General features: G+C 42.4%; 1 protein-coding gene across 1 annotated transcript in view; it reads right to left on the bottom strand.

Annotated features, from left to right (window-relative positions):
* Window positions 1-15,298, bottom strand: part of csmd2 (CUB and Sushi multiple domains 2) — a 323,103-nt gene that overhangs the window by 254,781 nt on the left and 53,024 nt on the right. Inside the window, 1 exon segment of the mRNA XM_081376365.1 lies at window positions 13,073-13,185. Within this exon segment, the coding sequence (XP_081232491.1) occupies window positions 13,073-13,185 (113 nt within the window).

Here is a 15,298-nt window from a genome sequence, read left to right on the forward strand (position 1 = left end):
CATGCTCATTCAAATTTGATTTAAACTAGTTTGAATTTTAAATTTAAATTGAGTTGTGTATTCACCCACTGATATCCACTTGGAGGAAACAGCACCATCGTGTGGCCTTGTTGATACTAAGTCGGCATCACTATTTTCCTCCTTTCACTTTTATATCGGCTTTCTCTCCTGATTATTTTTATAAATAGGACTGATACTTTAGTGTATCTGGATTATTATAAGATATTCTGATTTTTACATTTCCTTACATGCTTATTTTAAATTTTAATTTAAACAAGTTTTGAATTTTTAATTTGAATTAAGTTTTATGTTTGCCAGGTTAAGCACAGAGAGGGAGCACGCCCCCTTGTGGTGAAAACCAGCTACTGCGGCCTGCTTCTTCTCCCGTGTTTCAATCCTGTTCCTTTCTATTCTGATTTTTAAATTTTTATTTATTTATTTTTTTTTTCCTATTATTTTATTCCTACTGTTATTCTTTTCCTTCTCTCTTTCGGGTTAGGTCATTTTGATAATTAACATTATCATAACTTCCTATTGTTTTATCATTATTTAGTAAAACCTTTGACTCTCCTTTCTACAGACATAACTACTCAATTGGTTTTAAACAAGCAAGCCTTAATTCACTTTAAGTTTCCCTTGTTCATCCTTCTGTGTATTTATTGTAGTACTCCCTTTGTGATCTGACAGCCATCTCTGCTTGGTCTCCGGCAAGCGAGCTCACCTGTCCGACGCTACCCGACACTGGCCGTGTGTCTCGGACTCTTCCGAATCTCGTACCTCCGGTTGTGGCACGCCACCCCGACATCAGCAATTTGGCCCGCCAAAAGGTTAAGTCAACGTCAGCGACACACAAGGCAATTTTGAGACAATCACTCGAACTGGGGTCTGCTGAAAGGACCACTCCGAAAGGAGAGTTCCGAGGAAAACTCAATCTTTCCGTGCCGTCTGATGATTGACACCTTGGCGTTGCCACTTTGTGTTTAAAGTCGCAAGTGGTTTGAGTGGGCACACCGTGGTACCGAGAGACGAGGTTGCCCGGGAGCACTGCGGTCAAGTGTTGGAGAACTGTCGGAGAGGTTGACCGAGCCACTGGTTTCCACCTGAGTGGCCTCAATTCACATCAGGTAAACTAAATGTGATAAAACCCATTCTCTTAGTATAAGCCCCAGAATATTAGATATTCCCCCGGATATATTTTAAGTGTTTTGACCCACCTTTCCTCTCCAAGCCACACCCTCTTCCTAGGCTTCCTGCCCCGATAGCCCCACTCACCTGTTGGCCCTATCCTAAACCCTAGCAGTGGTAATAGCTTAGGTCTCGTTACCCTCTCTAACACGTACCGTGTTACTGTTCTGTTTCATTTAATTCCAGACCTAGTCATCACTAGTGTTTTGTTTCACTTTGATCTTTTCTATCCTTTGTTTTGTTGTGATTTGTTTCTTTCAGTTCACCTAAAGACAGTAACCTGTGAGAGCCACCAAAGAAAACTGAATAAGTAGAGCGACAACCAGAGCCGGCGTCACAACACGTGACCCGCCAGGCTACTGCCTGCCAAAATCTCTAGTTCGGGTCCTTCGACCCAAGTCAATTGGCTCCGCTAACTGTCTAACTGTGCATCAGTTAGCCCAAAATTCTCATAAACGGCATAGCCCGTATGAGTATAGCTCTTTAACCTTAGAACAAACTTGCATTGGTCTCTTTGTGTGTGTGCTGTGCTTCTCTCGCCTACAGTGAAGCCAATATGTCCCGTGCATCCAGTCCCGCGGTCCGTCGGGAGCACTTAGCGACATGGCTAAAAGCGACAACGAGCACCTTCCTGCCCAAGGAAGCCAGTGACCTGCAGCATCTGAACCAAACGCAGCTGGACACTGAGCTGGACCAGCTGATGGCACAGGATCCTAGCCAGAGTTACACCCACAAAGAACTCGCCAGGATCACCGGGACCCTAGCTCACCTCCTCGTCGCCCAGGCACGGCTCAGCGAACGGAGCAACATCGACCTGGAGCAGCAAGCCGCAACGCTAAAGCTTCAAGCGGATGAGGCCTGGAAGAACCAGGCCCGTACCCAGAGTCGTCTAGATCAGCTCCTCCTCGAGACCAAGAACCAGCGCGAGAAAGAGGATGCCACAGATCCAGAGCTACAGAAAGAAGTAGAAAGACTTCGAAATGCCCTGCAAGATCTGCGCCTCGACACCGACCAAAGAGAACAGTTGGAGAGAGAAACCAGAAAAGAACTCGACGAAAAACTCCAACAAGGTGACGCTCTCCTAGAGAGAGCCGAGACTGAACTAAAAGAAGCAGAAGCAAAAGCCAGGGCCTGTGAAAAACATTTGCAAACGGCCCGAGCTAAAATCAGCGAGCTTACTCTGCAGAGAGACGAGCTCCAAGATGAACTTGACACTGTTCATGCAGAACTGAAACCTTCTTACAGACTGCAGAGTGGCTGGAACGGAGAAACGCACATCACAGAGTTTCCCCTGACCAGCTGGTCCGCACCTTTCAGCCAAGAACCCAGAGCTGAAAAGGGAGATGTAAGCCCACCGCTCAAGACATCACCAGCCAGCTTCCAAGACCATCTGTCAACAGCGAAAGGGGGAGGACCCTTTCAGAAAACCCATGCCACTAACCACGGCACGACCCCCCGAGAACTTGACAAGCTAGCTCGAAACATTCCTATGTTTGATCCAGATTCTGCAGGACATTATGACATTTATGCTTATTTAAGAGACATTGACTTTCACGTGCAAACTGTCGCCAACATGACGGCTTGGGACAAATTGTATTTGTTAAGAATAACGGCTAGTAGTGATGTTCGTAGTTTTCTAGACCGTCAACCACAGGCTGTCAAAACGGACTTCCAACAATTACGGCAAGCTTTGATCAGTGAATTCTCTGATCCAGACTCCGATCAAGGTTTCATCGCTGCTGTAGACCTCAAACAAGGTCGGCGTGAACACCCCCAGACCTACTACAACCGACTCCGACAAGTCTTCTTCGGAGCACGGAATGAGCCAGGGATGGAACAGGATGTTACATTTAGAACTCTTTTCATGCGGAATCTCCATCCAACCTTATCCCATCATATTGGGGTTTTGGCCGATGCACGGGCCATGTCTACCCAACAGCTGCGTGACTTAGCCCATAAAGCTTACACCAAGCAAAAGACTATTTCTGAAAAGACTGTGAAAAACCCCACAATCTATTCTGTCTCTGGACACTGTTCAAAACTGACTTTAGAGGGTGTCCCACAACACCACAGTCACAGACATTTTTACAGAGAGTCACGACCGTTCCAAACCAGCAGAGGGCAACACAATCGCAGTGGTGCTCGTCCAAAGCACCAGAGCGAGCGCTCTAAAAGATTCCGGGAAACCGGCCGGCGACCCAAGAAGAGCCGATCTCCACCGCCCAGGACAACAAGCCCCGACAGAGAGTGGAACCACTCTCGACACGACACTGGTAAGCTCAAGCCTGAGCTCACATCAGATAACCACAGTGCATCCACGTCTGAGACAGCAGAGATCCTAAAGGTGCTGAAAGAGCTTCTTCACCAGAAACGTTGCAAGAAAGACAAGAAGGACGAGCCAGACATCTTATGCCTAAGCATAAGAACTGAAACCAAACCGTCTGTCCGCCATCTGACTGAGCCAAGCACCTCGAACACTGCTCATCATCCACAGACCACAGAGCTAACTGTCACATCACAACGTGACAGCATCACACAAGCTTCACAGCTGACAGCTGCACACCATGAACGAAACAGCACACCTCCTCACACCAGGTACCAAAATACCAAGGTACCAGAAAACGCTGTTCTGTCTAACTGCCTCCACAGCAAGCTACACGAGACCGGTCCTAACCACCCAACGACCGTCACACCTGCCATGCCAACATTCCTGGGCAACCTAATCAAAAAGGGGGTGGCCCAAAAACTCTACCTGAACATCACGTTGGAAAAGGAAGTGAGCATGGAAGCCCTGATAGACACAGGATCGGACATTACGGTGATCTCAAATCATCTGTTCCAAAGACTCCAATTTAAAGCTAAGAGACAAGACCGAACTCTTACACCTCAAACTTGTGAACTGAACATACAGTCATACAGTCAACATGACATCCGGCTCGAACAGGTAGCCCACATTCACCTGACGATTGGTCCTTTGAGTCTAGTCCATCCCGTGTTCATCTCAAAAATGGACACTTTTCCGTTCCTCATCGGCAGAGACCTTCTAGATCGTTTTGAACCGTTACTGGACTTGAAACAGCTCAAAGTCTGGGCTCAAGTACGAGAACTTTGCCCCCTCCAGTCACAGTCAGACGGTCGGGTCACAAAGGTCACAGAGTTCATGGGAACTCCCACAGCCAGCCAGCAAGACACAGACTCAGCACCAACTGAAGGTTCGAATCCGCTACCCTGCACCTTACAGCCCACCAAAGACTTTGACACTTGCTGCCTCAATGTCATGACTGACCTGCAGCGACATGACCTCATTCAAGCCAGTGCCAAGCCTGGTGCATTAAACAACAAGCTGTGGTCACTTTCAACCCACCCACCCACCCTAGAGGTTGAAAAGCTTACACACAGCATAAGAACTTTACATGCTCAACTGCCTACCTCAGAGCCGCTTACGCTGGCTCCGCTGTTTGCAAAGACAACCATAACTGACATGCAGGCTTCTGACATCCACATAAAGACTTTAAATGCCCACCTCTCAAAACCCTACAACCACCCTTGCATGCCGTCTGACCTCACTGACAACCAGTGCCTCAGACCACTGCATAACACAACGCACATGCTGCGCGTACAGAACAACATTATGAGTTGTGCACCGATTGACATCACAATGCCAAGGCTTGTACTGCCACGACGCACAAAGGGGGATAAACTGCTAATGTTCATCTATAACGCATCATGTGCTGCACAACGCAACACCAGAGACACTGACGAGACACTGAAGCAAGCGACAAGCCGACAGCAAGATGTGGCAAAACATGGGCCAAGGCGAACTAAACCCAGTCGCCGCCCACAAAGTAAAAAGACTGCCCTGTCCAATCAAAGACAACCCTTGCTGGCTTCTTCCTCCCCTTTCTCTCTCTCTCTCCCTGTTGTCTGTGTCAGGTTGCTGCTGTGGTTCGCCATGCTGTACTGTTTGCCAACCAGAGGACAGCTGCCACCGAGAGAACGACCGAGACCCCAGATCACTGACGGCAGGACCTACCCCCAGCAAGTGCATGTTCGACTCATCCAGCCCCGCCCGGTCTACAGAGCACACCACCCCAGCTCCGTAGCCCAATACATCTGGACAAGTGTCCGACGGACAGAGGACTCCCTCTCTCACGCCGAGGCCAAGGTCGAACACATGTTCAACCAACTTGAGAAAGTGACTGTTGCACAATCGGGACTCCTAAGCACCAACCACCACTCCAGCCAGTTCCTGGGAGCATTGCTCAGAACCGGAGCTGCTGCCAGAACTCTGTTTAACATTGGTGTGTCCAGTGTAAATGCAGCGAACCAGACCGCAAACTCCATGAAGCCGCAGTTTACTGTCTTACAGAGTGACTTTGTCCAGACTCAGCTGGTTACAGTGCCAACGACAGACATGCTGTGGGAGGTTAGCTCCTCCAATGACAGCATAGCCACAGGTGTAATCCCACCATACCTGATACTAAGCCTGATGCTAACTGTGCTGGCTTCCGCCATCAACATGCCAGCTGACTTTCTACAAAAACACCTGGCCTACTCTCTGGGTAGCACCATCTCACTCTGCGTCGATCCCGAGCAGAGAGAAGTGGGCCTTCTCCTAAATCCGCCTATCATCGAGTCAAGCCAAGTCTACAGACTTACAGACATTTGCAAGGTCAGGTTTTGGGAAAACAACACCCACATCAAGATAAGCCCTCCAGACGTGGTGGCCTACCACGATGGCGACACACAACCGTACTCAGCTCCAAACCTGCACCTGTGCACTATAACCAAAGACATTCATTATCTCTGCCCTGCCGAAGCTAAGCCTCACACACAAGTGACAGAGACGCAAGCAGAGATTGTAGGTGAAAGGTGGTCTGCTAACGCACCTGTGCACACCGCCACTGTCACTCACGACCAGCATGACACAACCAGCCGTGTCAACATGCTCAACCAGAAAATGGGACTTCAAGTACTGAAAGGTGTCATCCTACACCCTGATGGCCTGACATGGTACCAGCTTCCCAGCAAAGAGTACCAGACAGCACTGAAACTACCATCCTCCAAAAACTTAAACGTCACCGTGAATCCAGGACTGGAACTCCGTAGTGAGAAAAGGGGGTCCCAACTCATGGACATTGCTCCTGCCAACAAAGCCCTCCGAGCACCGGCTCGACGGCCCGTTCTGAACACTTCATCTGCGGTCCGAGGCTGGAACGCCGCCGACATTGGGCTGTGCACCTTTGCAGGTAATCAGCCACACCCTAACACTAGGTTGGTCTCCATCCTGTACAGAAGACTCAACGAGATGCGATGCAGCCAAGTGCACGAAAGCTGTGCACCTTTGCAGGTTTCAGACGGAATCCCCAGAAAGGGGGGCGTCAAGTCAGAGACCACGCCGAACCTCATCGAGCTGAATCCTCAGCTCCAAGCACCACCTGCCTTCCTACCGTCATGATCCACCTGCTACACGACTGTCATGATTCACCTGCCATGTGACCATTGTGATGATTGTCGTCCGACGATGTCCACACGGACTTCACCGGACGAAAAGGGGGAATGTAACAACATTGGCTATCGAATCATTCGTCGTTGGTTTGAATTAACAAATTCGGACTCTCTGTGTTTTCTAAGCACATTCCTGCCCAAAACGTTCTTTGCTAAGCTTATCAGAGCTTGTAACCTCCTGACTTCGAAATTACAAATCATACGCCAGGCTCCATAAAGACTGGAACAACTTGACTTTTACGATCTAAATTGCACCTTGGAGAATAATAAAAGTCCATACATTCTCTTCACTTTGCAAAGTTCTACATTCCAAACCCCCCCTTTTCCCCTCTCTGGACCACAGAGAGATAACGAAACTTGAAACTTTCTACACACACACACACACACACACAAACATCCTCCTATAGAAATATAGTTTTAATGTATGTAACTCAGATTTGGGTTTGATCTTCCTGTACGCATGTTTTATTAATTCGTTTGACCATATAATTATGATTTTCTAGAGGTGTGGTTTTGAAATGTATTCTTTAATCAATAGTGTTTTAGTTAGAGAGGGTTCACTAACATTCTCTGGCAATCCCTTCCCCCCTGTGTGGAACTGTGTTTTATTACCTAACGGAATGTTAGCCAGAAGAGCAGAATTAGGTGTTCATCCTAGATATTTTATATGTATAACCATTGAAGAAATATGTAAGCCTGAATGTAATTTCTCTTTTTCATGATTGTTCTTCTCTGTGATGGGTTTTTGTATTCTTGTAAACCGTAAAGGAATAATGTCTCAGATGTGCACCCTTTTTCAATCATAGATATGCCATGTGGATCTTTTTAAAAAGTCTAATTTTCATTCCCACTTGTAAATGCACATCACATTTTAGGTTAGTCTTATTCCCAGTTAATCGAACTTTTAATACTTATCTTACAGAGTAAGAAGGTACTTCTAGGCCGTAGCTTTTAAACATACCAAATTTGGTCTTGAATTAAACCTCCATATACCCGTAGGAAAGATATGGATACCAAATTATGATAAAATGCATTTTACTGCAGTTATAATTGTTTAACGTAGAAATGGCATGATCCTAAGACTGCCATAAAACATGCAAATCAAACTCATAGTGAGACAAAGAACTTTTCTCCCGCCTGGAATTTCGCATTCCAATTGGCTCAAGCCCCAGGGAGGAGTGAAATTCCTGTGCCCTAGAAAAGCGGTTACACTCCGCGTTCCGTTCAGTTCTGTTCTGTATTTCCTTTCGTCTTGTTTTTGTTCCTGCACTTTCACGAACCCGCCTCGTCAGCGAGAAGACCTTATGGCTCCCTTTGGGAGCGTTTTCAATTTTCTTTAAGTATGTTCTTTATTTTCGTCTTCGGACTCCATGAAGCAAACGCAGCAGACAACTTCAACTCAGAAAGAAAGACTCTTTCGAAAACCCCGCTACCGCGCTCACCAGAAGACACAAGAGCGCGAGCCCGGCTTTCTTAAAGAAACACACGCACGATGGTCTTAGGACACACGCATGAACTCTGCGTTCTTCAGCAACAAAGAGAACCATTTTGCAAGATAAGTTTATTGAACTTTTAATGTGATTTGATTCCTTGCTGTCTCTCAAAAGGTTACCTGTGTTTTTGCGATGAGAGAGAGCATCTCGGTGATCTCTCTCATCCTGAACTTTAGTTTCACTTTCTCCCTTTCATCCTCTCCCTATCTCATCTGTTATCCGTTTGGTCTTGTAATGTTTTCATCCGTATGTTTCTGTTGTAAATATGTATTTACTCTGTGTATACTCGTAGTTTCGATGTAGTATTAGTCTAATTATTAAATTCCATATGTCCTTGACTGACTCTGTTTTAATTGCCCATGTTACTTAGTCCCTGAAATGTTCGATCTTAGCTATATGCTTTACCTTGGTAGGCTACGATTTAAGTAACCTAATTTTAGTCTACAAACACCGAGAGTGTCTTTTCAAGGCCTGGAAAAGATACTCTTTCTCGTGTTTGTAAGAAGGATAATTTTCCTTGAGAGTTAATTTAATCTTACGTACAATCTGTTCGCTGGACAAACAGATTGTTTGATAACTAAATTAATTCCATTAAAGTTATCCCATAACTTCGAGCTGAAATAAGAACAATTGATGTATTAATGACGAACCATAACCCGTTATGGTAATCGTTCATATATCAATCTAGTTCAGCTGCGATAAATTAATGTAACTGTAACATACAAAATATTAATCATATTCATGATTAATTATTAAAATTCCCTATAGATCATTTGAGCTAATATTAATATTAATGTACGACCCATTGTTTTTACAATTATGCTGCATGAATTAGTTCAAAATGTTCATTCCAGTGAATCGGTTCAAAACTCACTCATGCTTCTTTGACATTATCTTTCAAAAATGTGCACAGAAGTCACTATTTGGATTTTTTATATATATAATTTAAAATATTTTAGTAAAAATGCATCCAATATTGGACGCTATTTATTACTATATACGGTTATAGTGATGCATATAAAAAATGATTATATTCATCCTTGTGTTCATTCAATAAGAACATGTCTCTTATTATTCTCTTGTATTTAATTTTAACATGAAACATTTTTAATATACTTGGAAACATTTGATGTTTGGCTGAAATTGTGTTACTGTGTGACATAAAATAAATAAATTCAGAATTGATACAGCACATAAAATACAGAGGCATGTTTTTTTTTAGCAATTTCATCCAGCCCTAGACAACAGCAGACCAATAGAAGTTTACAATGCTATAGAACGTCCATTAACAAAAACAACATACATGAGCATATAAACATTTCCATCCCACAAATTAAATAAACCACAAGTGGCTTAATGCCATTCAGGTTTGTTACTCATTTTGTCTCATCTTTTCAGTCATCTAAGAGGGAGATTGTTTCTCTCCGTCATACAGACTTTCATTACAGAGCTGGATTGCTCTTGCTTCAGTTCAAGATGGGTTCTCACCAGAGCTAGCAGAGAGGGGAAAAAATTTCAGAGCTCGTGAAACGGGTGGCTCTTAACGGAGAGTGGCAGCTGCACTGGGGCTTGATTGAGAGTGTTAATTGATAGCACTGCTCATAATGCCCCTAATGTTTCACCATCACGCCGGGGGGCTTTTTTTCGGAGAAGATAAAGAGGAAGAATCCAGATGCAAAATGAAGATGCAGAGCCCTCATTTATAATCATTATCCTTTTCCCCTCAGCTCCATCCCCTCAAAAAGAGTTGAGAGCACAGCGGAAATTAGTGTTGTTTCTGTCTATCAATGTATTTATCTACTGCATTTGGTCAGTACTTATGAAATAATAAGCTGTATAATATACAGGTAGCCAGTTATTATAGCAAAACAAACCCATTGAGGGATGAAGCTCAACATTACAGTATCATTAGAAAAAAAAAAGAATTGTGGATTTGGTAAGCTGATGTTCTTTTTGATGAGCAAGGCTTCGCACTCCTATGAAGGACAATCACAAAGGAAATCGCTATTCTGCTGAGTGTCTAGCCGTGGGCTATTGATAAGAGCTCTGGGCTTCTCATTATTCTGCTGTCTTTACTGAAAGTCAGGCCAGGGGCCTGTGCTACAGACATCACTCTTTAATTCTGCTCCTGTACAGTGTTTCAGCAGACAACAGAAGGTCATGTGACAAGAAGTGGCACATAATTACAGTGCCAGACTGAATTAGTCTGATCCGTATGGATGAGATAAAACCTTTCCATACTAGTGTAGGTCATCGCTCAGGGCTCGGGACACTTATGTCCCCTTAACCTGCTCTGTAGGGGTGTAATGAAACATTGTTATATCGAGATATCGTGATTAAAAAAAAGTGACGATATGTAGGCCAATCAGTTATGTAAACGATATGATTAGTGTTATCCAAGACTCAGCTTACTGTATTTATAATTCACCCAAAAATGTAAATTCTGTCATAATGTCGAAAGATCCAAAAAAGGTAAAAAAAGGCATAGTAGAATGGTTTAATCCAAATCTTGTGAAGAGACAAGAGGGCTTTGTATGATGAACAGATTTACAATGACGCACATACCCTAGTAAACACGAAATGTGTGCGTGACATGCAAGAATAATATGAGAGTGAATAAATTGAGAGAGAATTAAAATATTTGAATGAACTAACTTTTAATTTTGGGAATAGCCATTTTGACATGCTTTGCGATTATAACTGTGACTATCAAATGAAGCACGTACACGCTAGAGCGGCACTCATAGTGAAAACATTATTTAAATCACCATATCGCATTTAGTTTTAGTAGTATGATTATTCAAGGTGTTTTAGATGCTTTATTCTTATCATGTCAGCGCTTTAATAGTGGGAGAGGTAGGTCATAGCGAGCACCGGGAGAGCCTGTGTGTGTGTGGCTTGTCTGTGTAAGAGAAAAAAAAAAACACAGATTACAGAGTTTCAGTGATAGTACTACATTAAACTACTATACAGTATATAACCTTGAAAATAATGTGTAATAATTCAATGGGTGAACATTTGTGGATACTGATAATGTCAAATGTCGGATTTTACCAGTATAGTCAGTGACAAAGTGCAAGCATATTTTCAGCTACAGAATCATGAATATTTTTATTCTGGTGTCACCATTGCCCTGTGCATTGGGGATAAGGACCAAGGTTTAGTCTATTTCAAGTCCACCACCCATGTCCATACCAAATTTAGCATTGTTTAGTAGTATATGTGGTGAATTTTTACTAGGGCGGGGTATTGACACAAATTTCACAATTTGATTCGATTTCGATTCACAAGCTTGCAATTCGATTCGATTCAATATTGATTATTTTGGATATCAGGTACAATACATGGCAAATTTTCTCAAGGAAAACAAATCTCTTAACTAATGCTGTAAACTATGGGAGTCAGTTGTAGCCTACTAGGCTTCATTAGCCTACTAAAATATTGAAGGTAAAAATTTTCTGATTTGTATACAAACACTTAAATTACACTTTTATTTATTTTTATAATAATAAAAGTTATATGAAATATAAACATTTAAATGGTGGCTGTCATAAAAACCTGCCAGATTTATACAAACGTGCATTAAAAATTTAAGAATATTAAAAACTATAATGAATATGTACCGTAATATGGTGCATATAATTAAGCAAAATGCTCCTCTCTACAGTTCATTTTTCTGGCTGACCAACGAGTTTATGGTCACTGGATATGGTTTTTCTGAGGTAAATGTGACGTTACATGACATTGTCTACAAGCTGATTTACTGACGTCTTTCCACAGTTGAAACACTGATTGAGCTATTCCATGTGACATGATACGGATTTCGATAAGTTGTACTTTACCTTTTAACACACTTTCAGATGCTCATTCATGTTTATTTTGCGTGGTAACTGGTTTTATTAAGGCGGAAGCGAAGATCATGCAATGCTGCTTCTCTTGAGCTGCGCCAGAGCGATCTCACGCCACAGCGCCAAAACAGTATTTATGTTTTTGAATTTCGTAAGAAAATGGACGTAATTTGAAATCTAAGACTTTGTTTCATATCAATAGTAACAAAGCACAAAGATTATTGCAATTTATTGGATGGGATGCACGCTAAAATGTAACATTCATTCGTCAACTGAAAACAGAATGACTAATCGAATCGAATCAGTTCGTAAAAATGAGAATCGATTAAAATCGAGAAATCTATATTTTTTACCCAGCCCTACTTTTTACTCTTTCTTTCAAATTTCTATTTCCCCCCAAAAGCGCAACCCAACTCTAGACATCCATCTATAAACTTGAACGGTTTTATCATTTTGCATAACAAACACATAAACACATCAACTACCCACCATAAGCATCAGACAAATTGATGCATGCAAAGAAACACTTGATCTGAAAATATAAAACATAATGCATGTCCATATGGACCATGTTCATGTTCTCCATTTGAATCAGACATTATTTTCCATTAGTATTGTGCAGATCTAGATGACTGAAAGTTCCCAGAGGGCTCGATTCACCTGCCATCAGTCTACAATTTCAATTAGATAATTAATCTAATTAGTGCAGATTCATTCTCCTTGCTGCCGCTCTGAAGCGAGCATTAATATTGCTGCTTTTTTGGGTCATAAAGCTCTCACATCAAAAGAAATATGATGAGAAGCCAGCATGGAATCAAGAGGAAATATGTTTATGGATTCTCAGTCTTTAAATTGACCATGCATATTAATGCAATTAGCCTATAAAGTGAGATAAAAGTCTGCTTTTACGGCACGCATGCTAGAGCAAGAGTCCACTTTACATAATTACAGGGTTTGCCCGAAAGATGAGGGATTGAACCTGTTCCCGGTAGAGAACTGACTTGAGACAAAGAGAGAAGATTAAAACGTGATTCTTACCTTCGTACACTGCTTTGAAGCCCTGGCCACTTACAGCGTAGTCTGACAGCAGCCATAGTGTAAGTCTGGGTCCTGTGCTGACTATAGGGGCAGGAAGTTGAAACCCCGTCAACCTAAAACGCAGAGAAGGAACAAAGCTCACGTTAACCAAGAGTATTGTTATACAAACGAACGCTGGAGCTTGGCAGCTGCAAATGTTTGAGTGCCAAACTGACTGCTAAATCTCAATTTCCAGCTTTAACGGAAAATAAAAACCTTTAAAAGCTGTTTACTGTGGTGTAAAAAGCTAACTAGGACAGCACAGGTGATAAGTGAGGGAATTCTGCACAGAATGGGCCACCAGAGACACCATGGCTCATGCACCAATCATCAGAATGGTAGCTAATAAACGCTTTACAGACCTATCAAAATCAAAATCAATAGAGCAGCTAAAAGAGCTTATTTCACAGGTCAGAGGTTACAGATGTAAGCTATTAACTCAGTTTCACGCCATTGGCATGCATACTGCTGAAAGCAATCTATTAATTGATTCTAAAATAAACTTCCCACATTCAGCGACTTAGAAAAAAAAAAAGAGTTCTATGATGAGCATAATTTCAATTTCTATATTAAACTTTATTTGGATATTTTGGGGGGAATAAAGTTACAAATGGCATGGTGAAAAGCAGAGTTGCGGAAAGTTACTTTTTTTAAAGTAATGTTGCTATATCATTGTGTTACTCCTTAAAAAGTAACCAAGTAACACAATTATTTACTTTTTTATGTAAGTAATGTTTTTTTGCAGGTTTGCGTAATATTCTGAGCTTGTATTTCACTGTTTTTGTTTATTTTGAGGAATACTGAATCTGTTTTTGTGCAAATGATATGAGTAAATGCATGCTCACATTTGATCTAGAACTTCAATAACAATGTTTGCACAACGCACACAACGCCTCTGCACCTCACACCCGATTTATCTCAACATGGGGACAGAAAAGGTGTCAGTCAATAAATGGAGGAAAAACTTGTGCTACTTATTCGAAAAAGTAAGATAATTTGTTGTAATTTTAAAAGTAATGTGTTACTTTACTAGTTACCTAAAAAAAAAGTAATTAGATTACAGAAATAGCACTACTTATAATGCATTACCCCAATAGTGGTGGCAAAATTGTTCAGATATTACCGTGAAGAAAAAAGCCTCAACTGAAAAAAAAAAAAAAGATTTAGCCATAACCTTCTATTATTATCTTAGAAAAGAAAGAAAGAAAGAAAAAAAAGACTAATGGAAGAATTGATAGAGAAGGCCCTTGAACATCTTCATGACTAAGTCAAAGTCAAAAAGTTAAAAGGGATAAGATAATTTGAACAATTTTTGACAAGGCAAGGTTAGTTCAGGTTTATTCTTTTTTTTTTTTTTTTTTTTTTTTCTAAAAATGCAATATTTAAAGGAACACTCCACCCATTTGCATTAAGCTTTGCAATGTTAGAAACCCAGTCATACTATTGAATGGTTGTGCAACATTTTCTCATTTTCCCCTGAGACGAGAGAAATCTGTATTTACCTCTTTACAATGACGCAAAAATCGTCATTTTGCATCATTGTAGGAGGAAGTGTAAGAGGGGGGGATTTCTGTTAAGACTACAAGCACTAGTTCCCACCCTTTCAAACCCGCCCATAGGGGGTTGGACCTAATGCGCTAACAGACCTATCACAGATCAGTGCCAGTGCGATTTCACCATTCATTGTTTACATGCACACCTTTTGTTTCAATCTAACTGAATTCATTCCGATTGGTGAATTTGAATGTAGTGTTTACATGAATGCTAAACAAGTGATCGGTTGATGTGTGCTTTCCCCTTGCTAAGAAAATACCCGCTCCTCCATGAGAGATAGCCCACGAGACCGGTGCATGTGCATCTCACAGGCGCTCATCAGTAATCACGCCACCGGCTTTTGCGTTCTACAGTCGCCATTCATCACGTTTACTGTGGCGAGCAGGACGAGGCTAGGGCCGCGGGAGATCAACGCGAGGCCGGTGGCGTGATCGGTTGATGTGCGTTTTACCCTTGCTAAGAAAATACCCGCTCCTCCGTGAGAGATACAAGACCACAGGTGTCGGTCATCAGTAATCACGCCACCGGCCTCGCCTCGTTCTCCCGCGGCCCTAGTCTCGTCCTGTGCGTGACTGTAGAACGCAAAAGCCGAGTCCCGGACATTTTGTGCGATCTCAAAAACCCGGGCAGACT

Source organism: Scardinius erythrophthalmus (genome assembly GCF_964197995.2).
Source record: "Scardinius erythrophthalmus genome assembly, chromosome: 10".
Lineage (NCBI taxonomy): Eukaryota > Metazoa > Chordata > Actinopteri > Cypriniformes > Leuciscidae > Scardinius > Scardinius erythrophthalmus.